Source organism: Amia ocellicauda, chromosome 1 (genome assembly GCF_036373705.1).
Source record: "Amia ocellicauda isolate fAmiCal2 chromosome 1, fAmiCal2.hap1, whole genome shotgun sequence".
Classification (NCBI taxonomy): domain Eukaryota; kingdom Metazoa; phylum Chordata; class Actinopteri; order Amiiformes; family Amiidae; genus Amia; species Amia ocellicauda.
In genome coordinates, this window is record NC_089850.1 from 11,668,973 (window position 1) to 11,688,006 (window position 19,034).

The 19,034-nt window shown below is 41.3% G+C and overlaps 1 protein-coding gene across 7 annotated transcripts in view; it reads right to left on the minus strand.

Moving 5' to 3' along the window:
• arid1b (AT-rich interactive domain 1B) overlaps positions 1 to 19,034 on the minus strand; it is a 180,955-nt gene that overhangs the window by 27,496 nt on the left and 134,425 nt on the right. For all 7 annotated transcript variants that reach the window (XM_066718720.1, XM_066718555.1, XM_066718637.1 and 4 more), the window contains 3 exons: positions 18,769 to 18,858; positions 13,997 to 14,173; positions 6,235 to 6,574 (listed from right to left, as the gene is read on the minus strand). In XM_066718720.1, the coding sequence (XP_066574817.1) occupies positions 6,235 to 6,574; positions 13,997 to 14,173; positions 18,769 to 18,858 (607 nt within the window). The remainder of the gene's footprint in view (positions 1 to 6,234; positions 6,575 to 13,996; positions 14,174 to 18,768; positions 18,859 to 19,034) is intronic.

The window sequence follows — 19,034 nt, forward strand, 5'->3', positions numbered from 1 at the left end:
AAAACACACAGCCAAGGCAACAAAGGAGTGGCTCAAGAAGAAGCACATTAAGGTCCTGGAGTGGCCTAGCCAGTCTCCTTAATCCCATAGAAAATCTGTGGAGGGAGCTGAAGGTTCGAGTTGCCAAACATCAGCCTCGAAACCTTAATGACTTGGAGAGGATCTGCAAAGAGGAGTGGGACAAAATCCCTCCTGAGATGTGTGCAAACCTGGTGGCCAACTACAAGAAACGTCTGACCTCTGTGATTGCCAACAAGGGTTTTGCCACCAAGTACTAAGTCGAAGGGGTCAAATACTTATTTCACTCATTAACATGCAAATCAATTTATAACTTTTTTGAAATGCATTTTTCTGGATTTTTTTTTTGTTATTCTGTCTCTCACTGTTAAAATACACCTACCAACAAAATTATAGACTGATCATTTCTTTGTCAGTGGGCAAACATACAAAATCAGCAGGGGATCAAATACTTTTTCCCCCCACTGTATATCCCACCCACTGACAGGTGCCATGATAACGAGATTATCAGTGTTATTCACTTCACCTGTCAGTGGTCATAATGTTATGGCTGATCGGTGTATACTGCTCCCCGCTTTTACCAACAGTGCCATGAGGGTGGAAAATATACTGGCAGGGCAACTTTAGCTTAGAAAAGAAAATTGTTCTTAAACTCATTTAAAACCCATAGTTCTTAGCAATATTGTGGCCATGTAACTGAAGCTTTGAAGGAAAAAAAAAATGGTGGTTACGATAGAGAAAGAACGGTAGCATGGAAACCTAATTGGCACTGTTCCCTTTAAAGCTTGGAAAGGTTCATCACACACAATTCTCTTCATGGAAACGTAGACAGAATTCCCATGCCTTCACCTGTCAGGTCCATGTGATCTCAATGTCAGCTCGAGGATCCAGTGTACTTGGCTGCCAGCAGAAGCGCTGGTGTCTACCCGAGAAGGGGCGTCTCGGTGGATTTTGGGCCTTGTCAGGTTGGTTTAATTAAATTCAGATCCACGGTAACATGAGCAACATCTAAGCGCAGTCACATCAAAAAGAAGGGAAAGGAGAAAAGAAAAAAAAAATCTTTACAGCTTGAGGATTATTATTCCTAGCATGACTTTTCTGAACCCCAGATCCATGGTCTGTGGGCCTTTTGAATTGCCATCCAGATATATGATTGTAGGCCTCCAGATACCGAAATTCACAGCTGAAAGGAAAAGCGCCTCAGTCACCAAGGGAGACGACAATGGAAGACACCACAGAAATGTGGGCAGTGATCCTACTCCATCGGTATTCTCCTTGTTTAAATGCTTTTTTAAAGGGGCGTTAAGGCCTAGACTAAACCAAAACCTTGATCTATATGCTAATCACAAATTACAAACAAGCGTGAGTAAAAAATTAAACTGCAATTGGGTACCAAGTTCGAAATTTGCCTCAATGACAACAATAACCTGCATTTATACATTTCATCCACCACTGAAGTGTTCGACTCTCTAGGGAGACTCTCTTCTGCCGCCATTTTGGGCATACACAGCAGATAAGAGTCAAAGCTAGTTAAAAAAAAGATATGTAGGATAGGCCAAATTGAGCATTGGGGTTAAGCACCACTACTTATATGCTAATAGTTCCTACCAACATCCATTCAACCTCAACTGGAGATCCTTAAAGGTCTACCAAGTACCAGCCGCCCCCATCTTTGCTTAGCTCCTTAGAACTAATAAGATCAAGACTCAAAATTTTATAGTACACAAAGGGCTGTAGAAACAGACACCCTAGTATCCTTCATGAATCAGTGTCCATGTCCTCTCATTAATATTCTTGCTTGCCTTCTATTTTTTGAGATCTTAGAAGAATCTTACGGCACCTTCACTGGTTGTAATATGGGGCTATGAAACACCGGATAACACATATTTCTGGAAACGGCTTACGACTTGATATACTTCCATAAAAAAAGACAGTTTTAACCTAAAGCAGGGACTGAAGGCCCAAAACCGGCCAATTATTTCCCCTCTATCTGCAGCGCCAAAGACAAATGAAGAAATGGCACAATGAAGGTAAAGATTGACAGTTCTCCTTATTTAGCCGAGCAGTGCACATCATGTTATGGCAGTACTTCCTGACAGCGAAGTCATCTCATAATGGCCTTTTCAACATTCCCCTGAGTTGTCCACAACAGAAGGGGAGGCAAATGATTAATCAGAGGTGTCAAATATAACTTATTTACAAAACGCCAAATGGCTTGTGATGTTACACAACTACAGTCCTAAAGATCCCCGAGATTTTTAACTTTTCACCGTTCGGTACGGATTGTCATTTTATTTTATGCGACGGTTTATTCCATTTCTAAATATTTTGTATTATGATGATCGTCATTCGTTTTTAACAACTGGATAAAACAGAAAATTTCATTTAATTGTATTCTTATGCATTTCATTAGTGGCAGGCAGTGGATTCATCAAGATGCAATGTTGCTCCTCTTGACATATTTGGCCCCCCATGTCACACTTAACATGCTGCGGATATTGGTTATTATGACAGGCGATGGCTGTACTTCTACCCATCAGCTCTGATTTATATTCCTTGCAGGCCGTGTGAGTGTGGCTGTCATGTGTGGTTGTATTATCTTACTGTAATCATCTTCTTTACCAACGCTGCGGAGTGTGACAGCGCAGAGCTTCCCTGTGAGTAGCTTCATAATGAGGTTTACGCAACTCAATTACTGTAAGGAAATTTAAAACTAATAAACAAAGTACACGGTTCTCCTTGTACCGTGCACTTAAATTAATAAATACTGCATTAAAAATGAAAACCTCTCACTGGAATGCAAGAGTAGCAACCAGAGAAAAACTGCAGGTACCCTACTTTTTTTTTTTTTTTTTTTTTTAATACACCGTGTTGTTTGAATTACTCCTTTTACTAACTCACATACGTATTTTATGTAGCATTTTTTTCTATGTTATCAAAATAAATAAAATGTAAAGCAGCAATTCTTTTCTTGTATTTATTTTTATTCTTTATAAAGAGAGCTGTTTTTCAGAGCCACCTGGCTTGGTTTCTGTTCACTTATACCTTCAATAAACCAAGCTATCCCCACCGCAGAGACTACCTGACCGGAGCAGGTAAGGAGTAACACCGACATGAGAATTACACAATTCAGCCAAACAACCCGTCCTGTGGGAGTACATGACAAAAGAAAAAAAAGACACAAGACGACACATGAACCAGAAGCCATGCAAATGCGATGAGGCATGCAGCTGTTGACCACAGGTTAGTATTAGAGAAACGCAACGGCCACTGGAAAATGTTCTGCCTTTTCTGTAACTGATTGAGGTCATTTCGTTCTGTCACGGCCCAAGTGCTTCAGGGATACACAGCCACGGCAGCCAGCCAAAGACACTCTCAGCACAAAGTGGACTGCACCGCTACCTACCCGTATGGCTCAGGCAGTGGCATCGAGGGTGCCTGATTGGTGCTGTAGCTTGGGTGTGCTGCTGTGACCAAGGCCCTTCCCCCGGGCCCAGCCTGGCTGGGGTAGGCAGGCAACCTAGTGAATGGAGGCCTAAATCGGGACAAAAGAACAGCTTCTTTGGCTTAATCCCACTTCAGGTGTCTTGTGAGGAAACAAAACAATAAATAATTAAATAACTTGTGTAGGCCAGTCTGGTGTCTGCAATAATAATCCTCTATTTATTTTTTGGGGGGAAGGCTTAGAGCCAGTCTCAAGGAACCTGTTGTCCTGGAATCTTGAGTATAACCAATCTGTCTCGAAGACATAGGCCTCAAGTGTTAGACTGTTGTTTTCCTCTTAAATAATGTCCATGATGACAATGGGCAGCAGTAGACTTATTTTGTTTATGTATTTACTGCAAAATCTGTAAAATAAATGTTTTGTTTATTCTTCCTGTTTATTTTTTCTTACAGTTTGGTTAAGTAATCATAACTATACTAACAAAAATAGTAAAAGTAACAGAAAAGTAAAAGAATCCCTGAGTAACCTGGTTAACGGTCTCTCTGCCCCAAGGATTTCAACAGAATGTGCCCCTGACTGACCCATAAATCCTGCCGCAAAGCAGATCCTTCACGCAGAACGAACCCTCGAACATGAACGCACTTTCCTCAAGTTACTCAAAGGCTTACATGTAAAACACTAGTTTATAAAAAAAGAAGATCAGATCAACTTCAAAAGTATGATATAGCAGTTACAGCATTCCAAGCATTCCATACTATCCTTGTTCCTTTCTTTCTTGTTCTTTTCTTTCTTCTTTTTTTTTTTTTAGCAGTGCAGATTCAGCAGAAACATTTGATCCTGTCTGACCAAGCATTTCCCAAAATCCCTAGCATTGGACAGCCAAAGGCTCAGCTTTAACTGCAGCCCTGGCACTGATCTTAACTGATTGGAACACAGATGATACTTTAAAGGCCCCCCTTTTTTTTTTTTCCGAATGTTCTCTAACCACAGTTCAGTGAAAGTTTATTACTCTACATTTGCAGCGAAACATGGGCTGCCTTTGTACACTGCCAATTCGCCATTTACTGGAACACAATTATCCATCCTGTTACTGATGATGATGAAGATGATGAAGATCACAATGCTCTCGCTTTGCAGATATTGCTTTGCATTCTCTCCAAAGATAAGGTGAATATGATTGCTCAATTTATAGGCACTTTGACTATTTATGTATAGATTTACTGCTGTCCAGTAAAGCAGTACTGTATAGTATAGTATAATTCTATAAAACATGACAAGTTTAAATGACTTAAGATGGGTACTTGAGCTCATAAATACAGAGGTAGAACTGTTTCCTGGCATGACAAACTGTTTTAACAAGAAATGCACCCAGTCTGGGACCTGGAACACAGATTTGGATTCCAGACACACAAGACTGGTTCATTAAGTCCTCTAGAGGCAGATTGTTTCGATCTTGTGAAAGATTGTATTATACCTTATTTTAGGTCAAGTAATTGCATGGTGCCAACTGAACTTAATTTGACTGGAAGTAAAAGGAAATCTAGACAAAAGAGTAAAACAAACACCACCATGAATAGACAATGCAATATTGGGGCAAATCTAGAGCTTGTTAGGAAGTATTTCATTGTCATCTTTTAAACACTTTGCATAGGGTAACCAGTACAGGTGTTAGTATATAACCATTGACAAACCCCAGTTACAAAAATCTACATTAAGAATACAAATTTTCAATTTTTTGTTTCATTGTTACAATCAAATCTTATACAGAAACTCTAAGAACAAAATATATAAACAGGTGTACTACACACACACACACACACACACACACACACATATATATATTTAAATCTATCCTATTCTAAAAGTCTCACAAGGGGGTTGTGATTGGATAGGTACACCTGTGAGATAACATGAGGTTTCACAGGGAAGTTATGTTTTCATTTTATTTCTTTACCACAAACTGATACAGAGTGTGGTCAGTGGTCCCAATACATCATTCTGGGACAACAGAAAGACACACATCACACACCTGCCTACTGCAACAAACCTCTTTAATCACAGTGTTGGGAGTTCAATTTATCAGATTAAAAAACTTTATCAGGTAAGAAAAAGGCTTGCGAGTATCTGTCAGCATTTGCTATGATAAGAAACACACACATGCAAGATCACTACAATAGACCCCACGACTGCAGCCCCCCGTTGTCAGCTGGTTTTAATTCCAGTCCCGTCGTCCGTTTCTTACCTGAACAATCTCCACCTGTCTAAGAGCTGAAAACAACTGCCAAGGTTGAAATAAGTCGATCATTAGTGCAATTAAGGACTCAAGTGCTCAGCTGGAATGAAAACCAGGCGTTACCGGACACCCCCAGAACCAGGGCTGGGGACCACTGGAGTATGTCAAAGTGTTCAACAACACGGTTATCAAATTACCACATTCGATTGGAAGATGAAAAGCACGACTATTACCATCTTTTTGAACCTTGAAAAGTCTGAGCAGCAGCTTATCTTTTGATCTACCTTTCCAAATCAAGTAAAGAAACAAACAAACCAACAAGTAGCTGCTTCCAAAATTGATTTGAAAGCTATTCAGTTAATGGTAATCACCGCCCTTCAGATGGTGGGAGGCAAGTCAAGGGTGCGATTACTTTATTTGGATGTCCTTTATCAATTGAATTGAAACCCTTTCCCTCTACACAAGCTTGTTTTTTTAGACATAAGCTTACAAGGAAACGTCCAATACCACCTGTCACCAGGCTAGCCGTGTCCCTCACCTGCTCTGGGCGGAGTTGGCTGCGGCCTGCATCACGGCAGCGGCCGCCTCCTGGGCCTTGCGGTTGACCGAGGGCAGAGGTGGGCCCATCCCCGGGGCGGCAGGCTGGGGCATGCTGGGAGAGCTGGGGGCCATGTTGCTCATGTTGCCTGAGTAGGGCCGGTTGACCATCCCAGAGCTCTGCCCCCGACCCAGGGGCATGGAGCCACAGGGCTGGCCCGGTCCCTGGCCGTGCATGGGGCTGCTGGCGTTCATGCCCAGGCTGTTGCTCAGGCCGGGGCCGGGGCCACTGTAGTTTGCACTGGGCGCTCCCCCGTAGTTAGGCAGTCTTGGGTAGTTACCTAGAGAAAGAGAAAAATAGATAAAATGAGAAATCAGTGGACTTTTTTGATAAATTGCATTATTATTAACAATAATAATTAATGTATTTATTTATTTAAAAGATAATGTATGCAAAGCCACACACATGGTTTAACAAACACAAACAATATTCAACATGTACCCAAAATTTCATAGGTAAAAACTCATTCAAAATCCTGCAATTTTTAACCCTTGGCCTGCCTTTCTCACAATTCTCACTTCCAGCTAAATGTTCAGTTTTATTTCCTATCTTATGGAGTTATTTTGACCAGCATCTCAGTAAAAACTGTTTGCAATCTATTTATATACATGATAATTTACTATATTGTCTCAAGCCCAGAAGTTTAGATTTGTGCGAGACAACTTAAACTTTATGACCCCTCTAGGCAAGCAGTGGACAGGGAATACATTCAAAACAAAGACAACATACAGTTAGGTCCATAAATATTTGGACAGTGACACATTTGCCATCATTTTGGCTCTGTACACCACCACAATGGATTTAAATGGAAGATGTGCTTTAAGTGTAGACTTTCATCTTTAATTTGAGGGTAGTTACATCCAAATTGGGTGAACGGTGTAGGAATTACACCCATTTTTACATGTGGTGCCCCCAATTTTAGGGGCTCAAAAGTATTTGGACAAACTAATATAATCATGAATTAAATTGTGAGTTTCAATACTTGGTTGCAAATCCTTTACAGTTAATGACTGCCTGAAGTCTGGAACCCATAGACATCACCAGATGCTGGGTTTCTTCCCTGGTGATGCTCTGCCAGGCCTGCACTGCAGCTGTCTTTAGTTCCCGCTTGTTCTTGGGGCGTTTTGCCTTCAGTTTTGCCTTCAGCAAGTGAAATGCTGCTCAGTTGGTTTCAGGTCAGGATATTTACTTGGCCATTGCAGAACAGTCCACTTCTTCACCTTCAGTCTTGGGTTTCTGCACTGTGAAGCACCGTCCAATGAGTTTTGAAGCATTTGGCTGAATCGAGCAGATAATATAGCCCTAAACACTTCATCCTGTTCCCTTGTCAGCCATACATGCCCATGCCATAACATGTTGTTCCAGAACTGCACATGGTTCTTTAGATGTTTTTGGCAAACACTGATCTGGTCTTCCGGTTTCCATCTTGTGGTAAACCCTCTGTATTTACTCTGGTGAAGTCTTCTCTTGATTGTTGACTTTGACACAGATATGCCTACCTCCTGGAGGGTGTTGATCTGGCCAACTGCTGTGAAGGGGTTTTTCTTCACCAGGGAACGAATTCTTCTGTCATCCACCACAGTTATTTTCTGTGGTCTTCCAGGCCTTTTGGTGTTCATGAGCTCACCAGTGTGTTCTTTATTTTTAAGAATGCACCAAATAGTTTATTTGGCCACACCTAATGTTTTTGCGATCTCTCTTATTGGTGTGTTTTGATTTCTAAGGTACAACTGAAGGCAAAACGCCCCAAGAACAAGCAGGAACTAAAGACAGCTGCAGTGCAGGCCTGGCAGAGCATCACCAGGGAAGAAACCCAGCATCTGGTGATGTCTATGGGTTCCAGACTTCAGGCAGTCATTGACTGCAAAGGATTTGCAACCAAGTATTGAAACTCACAATTTAATTCATGATTATGTTAGTTTGTCCAAATACGTTTGAGTCACTAAAATTGTGGGGACCACCTATAAAAATGGGTGTAATTGCTACACCTAACTACAAATGAAAGATGAAAGTCTACACTTAATCTTGATTGTTTCTTTTCAAATCCATTGTGGTGTGGTACAGAGCCAAAATTATGACAATTGTGTCACTGTCCAAATAGGTATGGACTTAACTGTACATTCTACACCAAGGGTAATGAATACTAACAGTCCACATTAAAATGGGAGTAAAGTAGTTTCTGCTTCTCCTTCCATGAGAAGCACCAATGGAAGACTTTGTATTCCTCTAGTTGAAGGGGTTATTTATTTTTGATTTGATTAAGAATGCTTTAGTCAGGATCAAACTTTAATCCCTTGCATGTATGTCTGGGAAAGGGGATCAAGTCCCTTTAAACCATGAAGGGTTTTCCACTTATGAATAAGAGAAAGTTAAATTGTACTATTCTGTGCAAAAACCTGGCTCCAAAAATGGAAATATTTTTTGTTCAAGTCTGATGCTTCAGTGGAAAGATATTCCACATGACCTAGAGTGCAAGTCATTGAATAGGCCTACAAAAATGTTTTTTTTAAGCAATGCCCATTAAACTTCACAGTTCCAGTTGAATTTCATATTCCCTCTGCAAAATTATTAAATCTATCACGGCAGATATGAAAGCAGAAATCACAAACCGCCGTGGCCCAGCTTAAACACCTGTTTGTAGAATATTCGAGCTTGACAAAACCTTTTCTCCATTTCCGATACTGGTAGAAAAGCCAGGAATTGCTCATGTTATCTTATGAATGATGATGTGGATGAAAATCAGAAACAAGGATTATATAAAACTAAAGAAACTAAGCAAACAAATAAATAACTAATAAAACAATTAAAGTTCATAAAATGGTATGAATTGGTACATATTTCATTTTCATCGGTGGTACATTTTCTACTGCGGCTCCCCATCCCATGCAACCTCCAGAAATTGGCCCTCCATGACCAGACATTGGGAACCCCTGCTTTACAGGAACCAATGTAAAGTAAAAGTCTAAATTCACCGCCATATACAGGCATTAGAAACTCCAGTGCTTTCTGAGCAGTCCCATAGATCATTTTGTTTCCTTAAATGATACTGTTTGAAGGTCTTTAAAATGTTTTGATGTTGTTGGCTGTACTTTTCAAAAACTTGTTGGAAGAATAGTATACTTCCTTCAAATAAATATTTTTTTGTCACACAGCCGAAGTCTTCTGCTCTTTGGCCCGTGACCTATTTTTTTCCCCCATTTAGTTTCAGGAAACAACAGAAAATTATTTTTTTAACTGTGCCTTTATTTATTTATTTGACTAGCATCTCCCTCACAGCCCAAAATCTTAAAATATGTAACAACCACCAGAGTTGTGTAACAGTGTACCTTTTATAGGTTATATAAAGATTATGTTTAAGTTAAATAAAGCACATCCTATCCATTCCCCCCCCCCATTTTCTTTTACAGTAAACAAAACAAAAGAATAATCTTCCTCTATTGGCAGGCAGAAGCCTTTGAAGATTGTGTAGAATTACTCCCAGTTAACTACAGAAGGATTAGACTCCGCCTCAATGAACTATAGTTGAGGATATGGCTTCTTATTCACAGTCATCATCTGTTATTATGGAGAGAAAAAAAATCACTCTCAGGGTTTCCTTTTTGGTGTAAATTTTGCACAAAGTACAGGTTATTTCCAGAATTGCCTTTTGTTCAGCCATAGACCCACTCCAAGTGTAATTACTGTTGCTTGTCATTCCTACCCCCCACTCCATTGCTTATGAAAGGTGGATATATTAAATAAGAGTGTTGCCACATGTTCTTCAACTGCCAAAAGGACTCGGAGGGTTTTCTCTGTAGGAGTGTTCAAAATAATAAATAAATTAATCAAAAGTACTTGATATACTGTAGGCTAATGTGCTCCCTTACGTAAGTACCATAAATAAAATGGATTTCAATTTTTTTTTTTTTTTTTTTTTACAGGTCTGAGAATATTTATTCGTTTTATTTGTGTTCCACCCTGCAGTCATTCACACCGTGCGGTACATCCACCGAGTATTTATATCCGTGCCCCCACTCTGCTGGACGGCTGAGCCGCACCAATTACATGGAAATTCAAAAGCATGGTCATGCATTGCAAAGACGCCCCTCCGCAGTCCTGTCAAATCCCCAAACTCCCAAGGAAAGGATGAGTGGAACCAAACCGATTAGAAACAGGGCTACTCAGCAGAGGATCACCTTCTGACAGCCCTGTCTCACTCATCCACTTGCCCTTCTGTGGAAAACTCAGAAACCAGGGGAGAACGGTGGCTTTAGGCCATGTGTTAGAAAAGACTTAGAATGAGACAGACACACACACGTTAATTAAAAACAACATGATATTGTATTGAAAAGGGGCCCGTGACTGGTCTTCATTAGAAAAACTCATGATATTAATACTGATGGAGGCTTGACATCACTTTTCTTTATTTCAATTATAGTTCCTTCAGAAATGTAGTGTGAGAAATGTGATGAAAAGGCTGTGCGTTTGTATTCTGGCTTGCTCGGGTCTTAAAGATCCCAAATTCTTCCCACATCCGCTGTACTCTCTGAAGATGAATCTGTCTATCACAAGACTGTTCCAGACTCTTAACCTGAAAGCTAGTGTCAAGGTTTTGGATTTGACACTACTTTTCAAAGTTTAAGCTGCCTTGGAGTGAACAGAAACGTTTAATTACAGCACGGGCCAAAAGGCAGAGAGGGCCAGTGAGCAATGTAACGATATTACAATTATTAGTGTAGGGTTCATATTCACAAAAAAGTCACAGCAAAACAAAACTACATTCCTGAAACAGTTCAATAATGCTTTCATGGAACGTCTGATCAGTATTTGAACTACAGCTATGTTTTTTTTTCCATGACTAAGTTGACCTGTTCATTTGTGCTTAGAGCTATGATTTCCTCTCTTGTAATAAAGGGAACTGCCACAACATTCCTCATCACTGGTGCCATATGTAGGCCTACTTAAACTAAAATGCATTATAAGTAAATAAAACTCTAATATTTGAGAAGTATCCGGACCATTTCTCAGCGTACCACATGTCACAGCCTTAATCCGGCAAAATCAACACATCTGTTTCATTTTGCAGTCGTGAACCAAATCAACCTCAAGAATGCCGTGCCGGGCTTCTTAACACTAGAGCCGAAAGCAGACTTCCACCGGCTGCCGTACTTCATAAAGCAATGGATTGTCAGGGAGAAGACTGGGTGATCTTTCACAGATACATCTTCATTTCCTGCTCCGATCTGGCTCAAAATCACACCACCCCCCCCCCCACCGCCCACCTTTAACTGAGTTCCAAATCGCTGCTCTCAATCGCCCTCCAGAAATCATTGCGAATGCTAACGAGCCAATGCACAAACGGAACACACTTCGGTTTTGCAATTCTATCTTGCATTTGTTGTTCCGATCAGTCGAGTATGGATGGTGTTGTGTTTGTGTGTACGCGTGCGTGTGTGCGTGTGTGTGTGTGCGCTCGAAGGCCTCAGCTGTAGCTCAATGCACAAAACCCAAAGAGCCAAGAAAAACACAGGAGAAAGAACAGGAACTTGGAGTGCGCTGGCGTTTCCATGTTGGTTTAATAGGTTAGTAATTTGCTGGCATGAGCGGAGACAGAAAACAGATGGACCCGTCATTAAGCACAATAAGTGAAGCAGCTGCCTGGCTGGCTAACATCAGCTGGGCCTGAGAAGTTTCTAAACCCTGGCCATCGGTGAAAGACTCACTGTGGCAAGACGGTTGCGTGGGCCCACTCCAGCACACATGGGCTGCATGGGCACCTTCTTCACAGGCTAATAAAGCGCGTCAGATGTGCTCCTTTACCGTCCTGTTCAGCTTTTTTGGTTCGTTATTTATCGGCATCTGAATTCGTCAATTTCCTTGGATGTAAATTCTGCCATTTGGTACTGCTCTCAAAATAACAAAGCTCGTATTTCACATAAACAGGTTTTTGTTATCTCTGGTCGCAGTGGAAGATTGATTTTGTGAAAGAACAGAAAAGATACTGAATAAAAGCAGGAAGAACGTTTGACCATTAACCCTGCTGTCATGGGATTATGCTCCGACTCGGACAATCGGGGAGTCATCGGAAGAAATCAGTCCGCAGCGCTGATGGATCACCAATGAAAAACACTTTACTATTTGTGTATGTGATGTTTTTTAAATCAGCCCAGTAGAACTTGAACACGGCTATCTGTACAAAATCTCCAAATGGGGATAAGATACAAGTGTCTAAAGATATGTGTGTGTATACGTCTCCTGCTTGCTTCTGGATATGATATTCCAGTTTATATGTACAGAATTTTACAATCACAGAAAGGTTTTGAAAACACTATATTGAATTATGCCAACTATACTTAAATGTAACTTCTTCAATAAACTCGTCTGATCTTGAGGCTTGTGCTGGATTCCAATGGTATTGCTAGCTGGTTTGTGGTGCGGCACACGTGGCTGTTTATTCAATGCCACTTACTCAGGGTGACGGTTGAGGGACACTACCTGTGAAAAATCATCTGGTTCTTATAGGATGGAGTGCTCTGAACACATGGCATGATTCACTGCTGTCATCTCTCTATAATACATTCACAACGCTGGCAAGCCTCTGGCCTGTAATAATGAGATGTGCATCTCCATGCATAGATTTTTTTTCCTCCTATAGCATTTAATGAAGTTAGTTGGCAGCTCAAGCATATCACCTTATTATTACGGCAATGTTAAAACACTGACCCTTTCTAATGAGGCTGGAGATTATCATTCAGTTCTGAAAACAGCACATTTAGTAGAAGTATATATCTATCTCTTTAAACCAATAAAAAACGAGCCGAGCATTTGAAGTTCAAACATTTCATGAATATTCCGCTGACTCTTTTAAAGCACTTCTTTAATCTTCCACCTGAGACAAAGTACGCCTGACAGCACCGCTCAAGACAATGGCCTTGTTGAATCCAAAGCACTCACAGGACTGTTAGAGCAGGTCCACCTCTACTATGATTCACTTCAGTATATTCTGCAGGCCATCAGGGGTTTGTGCTGGAAAGACCAGTGTGCAAGCATGGATGGAGAACAAGCAGGGTGGCCTGAATTCAAGGGTTGCTGTGATGTAGGAGGAATAGAAGTGAGGTATTCAGGATAAATATCAAGGTATTGTTGTATCTAATACCAGAGAAACCTGGGGTCAATAGTTCTGTTCCCATTGATAAACCCCTATTCATTCCTTTCCTGACCTAAATCTGAATTCTCCTGCTAGCAAAAAAAGAAATATATATTTTCTGCGAAGAAAGATGTTAAGCTAATTGGATTCACATACTGAAGTATATACATCAGATGTTAGCAACCTAACTGAGTCAGTCACTAAACAACCTCCTGTTACTCTCTGGTTTCTGGAGATTTACCTTTTCAACTGTTCTCCTGAAAAGCTAAATAGATTCAAAATTCAGTTATGCAAGAGTAATCTAAGGCAAAATAATTAGTTTTTTGGGCATTGTAGAGTAATTACATTACCAAAACAAGACACCGAAGGCAATACAAAAAAACTCTGATACCATGCAACACAGAGAAAAACAAATCTTCTCCAGATGAAAATGAAAATGAACCACCATCTTCCTCACTAATATGTAGGGGCTGTAATTCACTTAAAATACTCTGATCATTCCATCCATAATACATAATTAGTGCTTAATTGGGTAACCTTAGCAACAATAACAACACACATTTGTGATTGGCTTACCTTGAGGTCCATATTGCCCACTCTGGGGTCCATAGGAGCTGCTGTTGCTCTGCTGATAGGAACTCATCCCATGATGCATCTGTCCTCCAGGCGACGGGTGTGGCGACATGGAGGGGGCAGAGGGCTGAGGGCCGTACTGGGGCAGGGGGGTAGTTCTCTGCAGACCAGGCATGAAACCTGCAACATAGACAAGGACAGAGTCTCACTTTGGGGATCTTTCCACCTCCATGAAGAATACTGAACATGGGGACATAGGAATAGGTTTTGAAGGCCCAGGACTGTACCTAAGATAACTTGAAAAGGTACAGTATAGAGAGCAGAACAACACGCCTCATGCCTCACTGTATATCAAGTATCTCATTAACAGAAACTGTGCTTCTATCAAAGGGAAGCAATCTCAGTTTCCTTGATGGGATATGCATGTTCTCATGTCTGCTGTCTGTTAATCCCAGGCAGATCCCGGGCTGTAGGAGGGTACATCCATTACCCTCCACTTCATTTTGTGTCTACAGTTACTCGGCGATACAGATCTTCATTTTGCTTCCTGGAACAGCTGTGTTCACTACAGCAGCCGTTCGTATTCAGTTTACAGGTTTATACAGCGTTGGCACAGTGACATGCAAGAAGTGATAAGAATGCAATGATGGGAATATAAAACCTGATTACATTTTCATTTGAAGTGATATATATTACATATCAACCTGAAAATGTTTTATATATACACCGATCAGCCATAACATTATGACCACTGACAGGTGAAGTGAATAACACTGATAATCTCGTTATCATGGCACCTGCCAGTGGGTGGGATATATTAGGCAGCATGTGAAAATTTTGTCCTCAGAGTTGATGTGTTAGAAGCAGGAAAAATGGCCAAGTGTAAGGATCTGAGCGACTGGGTCAGAGCATCTCCAAAACTGCAGCTCTTGTGGGGTGTTCCCGGTCTACAGTGGTCAGTACCTATCAAAAGTGGTCCAAGGAAGGAAAAGCAGTGAACCGGCGACAGGGTCATGGGCGGCCAAGGCTCATTGATGCACGTGGGGAGCGAAGGCTGGCCCGTGTGGTCCGATCCAACAGACGAGCTACTGTAGCTCAAATTGCTGAAAAAGTGAATGCTGGTTCTGATAGAAAGGTGTCAGAACACACAGTGCATTGCAGTTTGTTGCGTATGGGGCTGCGTAGCTGCAGACCAGTCAGGGTGCCCATGCTGACCCCTGTCCACTGCCGAAAGCGCCTACAATGGGCACGTGAGCATCAGAACTGGACCACGGAGCAATGGAAGAAGGTGGCCTGGTCTGATGAAACAAGTTCAAGGTGTTGACTTGGCCTCCAAATTCCCCAGATCTCAGTCCAATCGAGCATCTGTGGGATGTGCTGGACAAACAAGTTCGATCCATGGAGGCCCCACCTCACAACTTACAGGACTTAAAGGATCTGCTGCTAACGTCTTGGTGCCAGATACCACAGCACACCTTCAGAGGTCAGGGCTGTTTTGGCGGCAAAAGGGGGACCTACACAATATTAGGCAGGTGGTCATAATGTTATGGCTGATCGTTGTAAATATATCTTCAATTGAAAATGTAATCAGGTTGTATATTCTGATCATTGGATTAAAATATCTATAACAGTATAATTTGAGAATTTCAAGGTAGTGTTGCAAGGGAACACTTTCTAGGTTTTTTGACATGCATCATTTACATTAATGCCCGAAGACCAAAGGAAAGAGCCGTTCCCAAGACAATGATCTGAATAGAGTTTTGACATGAAGGCCAAAGGCAGTTTAGGCGTCAATGTGTTAAATGTTTATTGACTAAAGGGTCCCTAGGTTCTTCTAAATTATGTTGAGATTTCTACATGTCACTTGACTTACACCCAATTCATGTTTCTGAAAATAAGACCCCCTTAAGACTTAAGATTCAAAGATCAATTATGAACCAACGGAAAGGGTACACTTTTTACACTTTAAGAATGAACACTCCACAAAATAACATTTGTATTGATCAGTTACTCATAACATCAAAACAGACATTTCCAAAGGACCTTAGGGAAACGCAAACATACACTAGTCTTTATTTAAATCAAACAGACTGATATTTTAAGACCAACAGCAAATAAACCTGTAACAAACTAGACTAGAAATCTATATAAAACGGTCCTATTTACCCCCTGAAGTGAGGTGCCGATTATGTTAAAAGAATACCTTCTGATGCGAGCAACCAGATACTGAACCCACTTCAGTTCCTATAATGCTTCTACAACCTCCATCCAGGTTCAACAAGCAGCTGTTTTTTTATTTGTATTTTACTGTGGCACAAACAGCGCTGCTTTCAATTTTGCACTGAATACTCTATGATGACAAAGAGTGCCACGAAAGTGCCTGGACTGCAAACAGGGCGTTAGAGGACATTATGGAAATGTTTTACTTCCATTAGAGTAAGGAATTTTGAAAGGACTGCATAATACCGCATTTTAAATCGCCTGGAAAATGGATGGGAAGGGAGAATATTGTGCAGACAGTGCTAAAAGCAAATAATGCACTCTAGACTGCTTTCCTGTTTGGCAAAGAGCGGTACTCTTTACTGGACAACCAAGTACACACATTTATGAAAATGAACAGGCCTCTGATAGCTGTGCACTTCATAATATATACATTAGGCATCTTCTATATACACACACACATATATATAAGTGTGTTTGTGTGTGTGATTATCAGGCAGCAGTAACATTACTAATATCAACAGAAGCCTGTGACTTCAGAATGGATAGGGTGGTGCCTTAAATTTGGTACGTTTTTCCATCCGGTTTGACAAAGCACTTACACCCAAACTCTGTCTGATTTGTATTTCGGCCCAAAACTGTAATCTTTTGCGTTTCCTGTCAGTCAGACAGACAGCGAGGAGATGAGAGTGGCTCACAAGTACAAATCTCCCCATAGATTAAGTGACCCGGACGTGTCAAACACTCCCTTTTCCAGACGTTATGAAGGCTATGATTGTATTAATAGCAACACAGCAGTCTAAACATAGCCTAGCAACTGTATTTTAAACCTTTCAAAAAGCTGGCTCTTACCTAGAAGTGTATATTAATTATACACCTGTTAATTCCCAGTTTTACAGCTATGTGGTTCCTATTAGCAACCCCTGGCAACGAACTGTCAGGATTTTGTATATCTGTATATACTGGTATAGCTCACAACACAACACAGGATTTAAGTATGAAACAACTGTGAATCATGTTGGCTACGAATACTAGGTCATACAACAGGTCTGAATTGAGGAAAAGGACAATAACCCCCCAGTCTGTGACTTTCCCTGACCCTACATATAAAATGAAGTACTCTTCTTCATCCTTAGATTAGCTGAACTGTGACTGGTCTCCATTGTGTCAACATATTCGTTAGAGCAGCCCACAATCTTAAACACAGGCTTAGAAGATGCCAAGCTGCTAATAGATTCATATACTACACAGCTTACCCTTAAATAAAGAGGCCCTTGAACCCTTTTGCCTCCAGTTAACCAGAGCTCGAGAGCATCCACAGAGGTCTGCTTTAATCTTGAGTAATCTATAATTAAAATTGAACGTCTTGGCAGGTGCATAGCGTAACAAGGCCCCAGTCCATTCTGGGTGGTAAAAAGGCCCACTGGCAATTTTCAGGAAGTCAGTAAACTTTGGAGTGATAAAATCAGTCATCCATGATTAATGTTTCTGGGGGATTCTAGTCCGTTTTGAAGGCAAAAATAGCTTAATCATGTTAATAATTATAAACTAGCTTGCTAGAGTACCTGGCACTTTCTTTGCTACATCTTTGCAACATGTGACAATTTTTAAATGCCAGAATGATGACTTCAATCACCAGCCGGGATTTACCAAAACCAGTGGATATAAGACAATCCTTCTGAAGTAAACCACAGCTTATAAAACCAGGTGGTACACCACACCAATTTAGTGGCGGATAAGGTTTAGAGTTATGCAGTTAATATTAGTAATGTAAACAACAGAAACCAAAGAATATGTCAGAGAGCCTAAAACTAGATTCATAGTAAGAGAGATCTAACCAAGGCTACAACTGTAAATAACAAGAAACCGAAATACCATTACACCTTCATTGTTTCGTACAGCTATTTGCAATGCTATTCCTCATCTTGAAATCACTCCGGAAGATAGAGAGAAATGGGATTGTTGTATGTGTCCCAGTGGGGGGTTGGGTACATGTATTAGGAGCCTCAGCCCTAAATGAATGGTATCTTTTACAGTCCTACCTTGACTGCTGAGCTGATTGGGTTGACTTATATTGGTTCAGGAGGAGAGCGGGGGGTGGGGGGGCTGTATTGTTCATACGTACGAGAAAGCCAGTGTAGTCATTTTTCTCCGGCTTCATCCAATAACAAACACTGCAGCTTTCCAGACCGTTTACTATTGCTCCCACATGCACACTTACAACGAGATGAACCGGCCTGCCCCCAGCCACCCCGAGCCCGAGACATGCATGGATTTACTCTGATGAACTCTCTAAGCAAATCAATATTGAAATACAGAGGATACTGCGAACAGCCTAAAGAACCAGGCAGGTGTCAGATGGGGGAGAGAGAGAGAAAAAATTCTTGGGCTTAGACCTCAAAGACTCGGACCTTGCATGCTCAGTTAGCATTCAGAAGCGAAGACTGAGTGGGATGGACAGAGGAGACCATTCCCCAGGTTTGAGAGCTGAGAAACGGACACTTTGCCAGATTGGCCTCTCTTGAATTTGAACTTGAACTTGAACTTGAACTTACCCCTCTCCTGAGACATCGGGGACTGGCTCAAGGCGGAGTGGGAGCCTGTGTCCGACAGGTTACCAGGAGTGTGGGGGGCCATCTGGCTGCCTGTGGAAGTAGAGCAAGCAGGCTTGTGTTAGTGAGGAACAGACACTGACAATATGAAACAAAGGGAAGTCATGTAGAGTAGTGGTTAGGGTTGTGAACTTGTGGGTCACAGGTTCAAACCTGGGTGTGGTTATGGCTGCTGTACCGTTGAGTACGGTACTTCAACCCAGATTGCT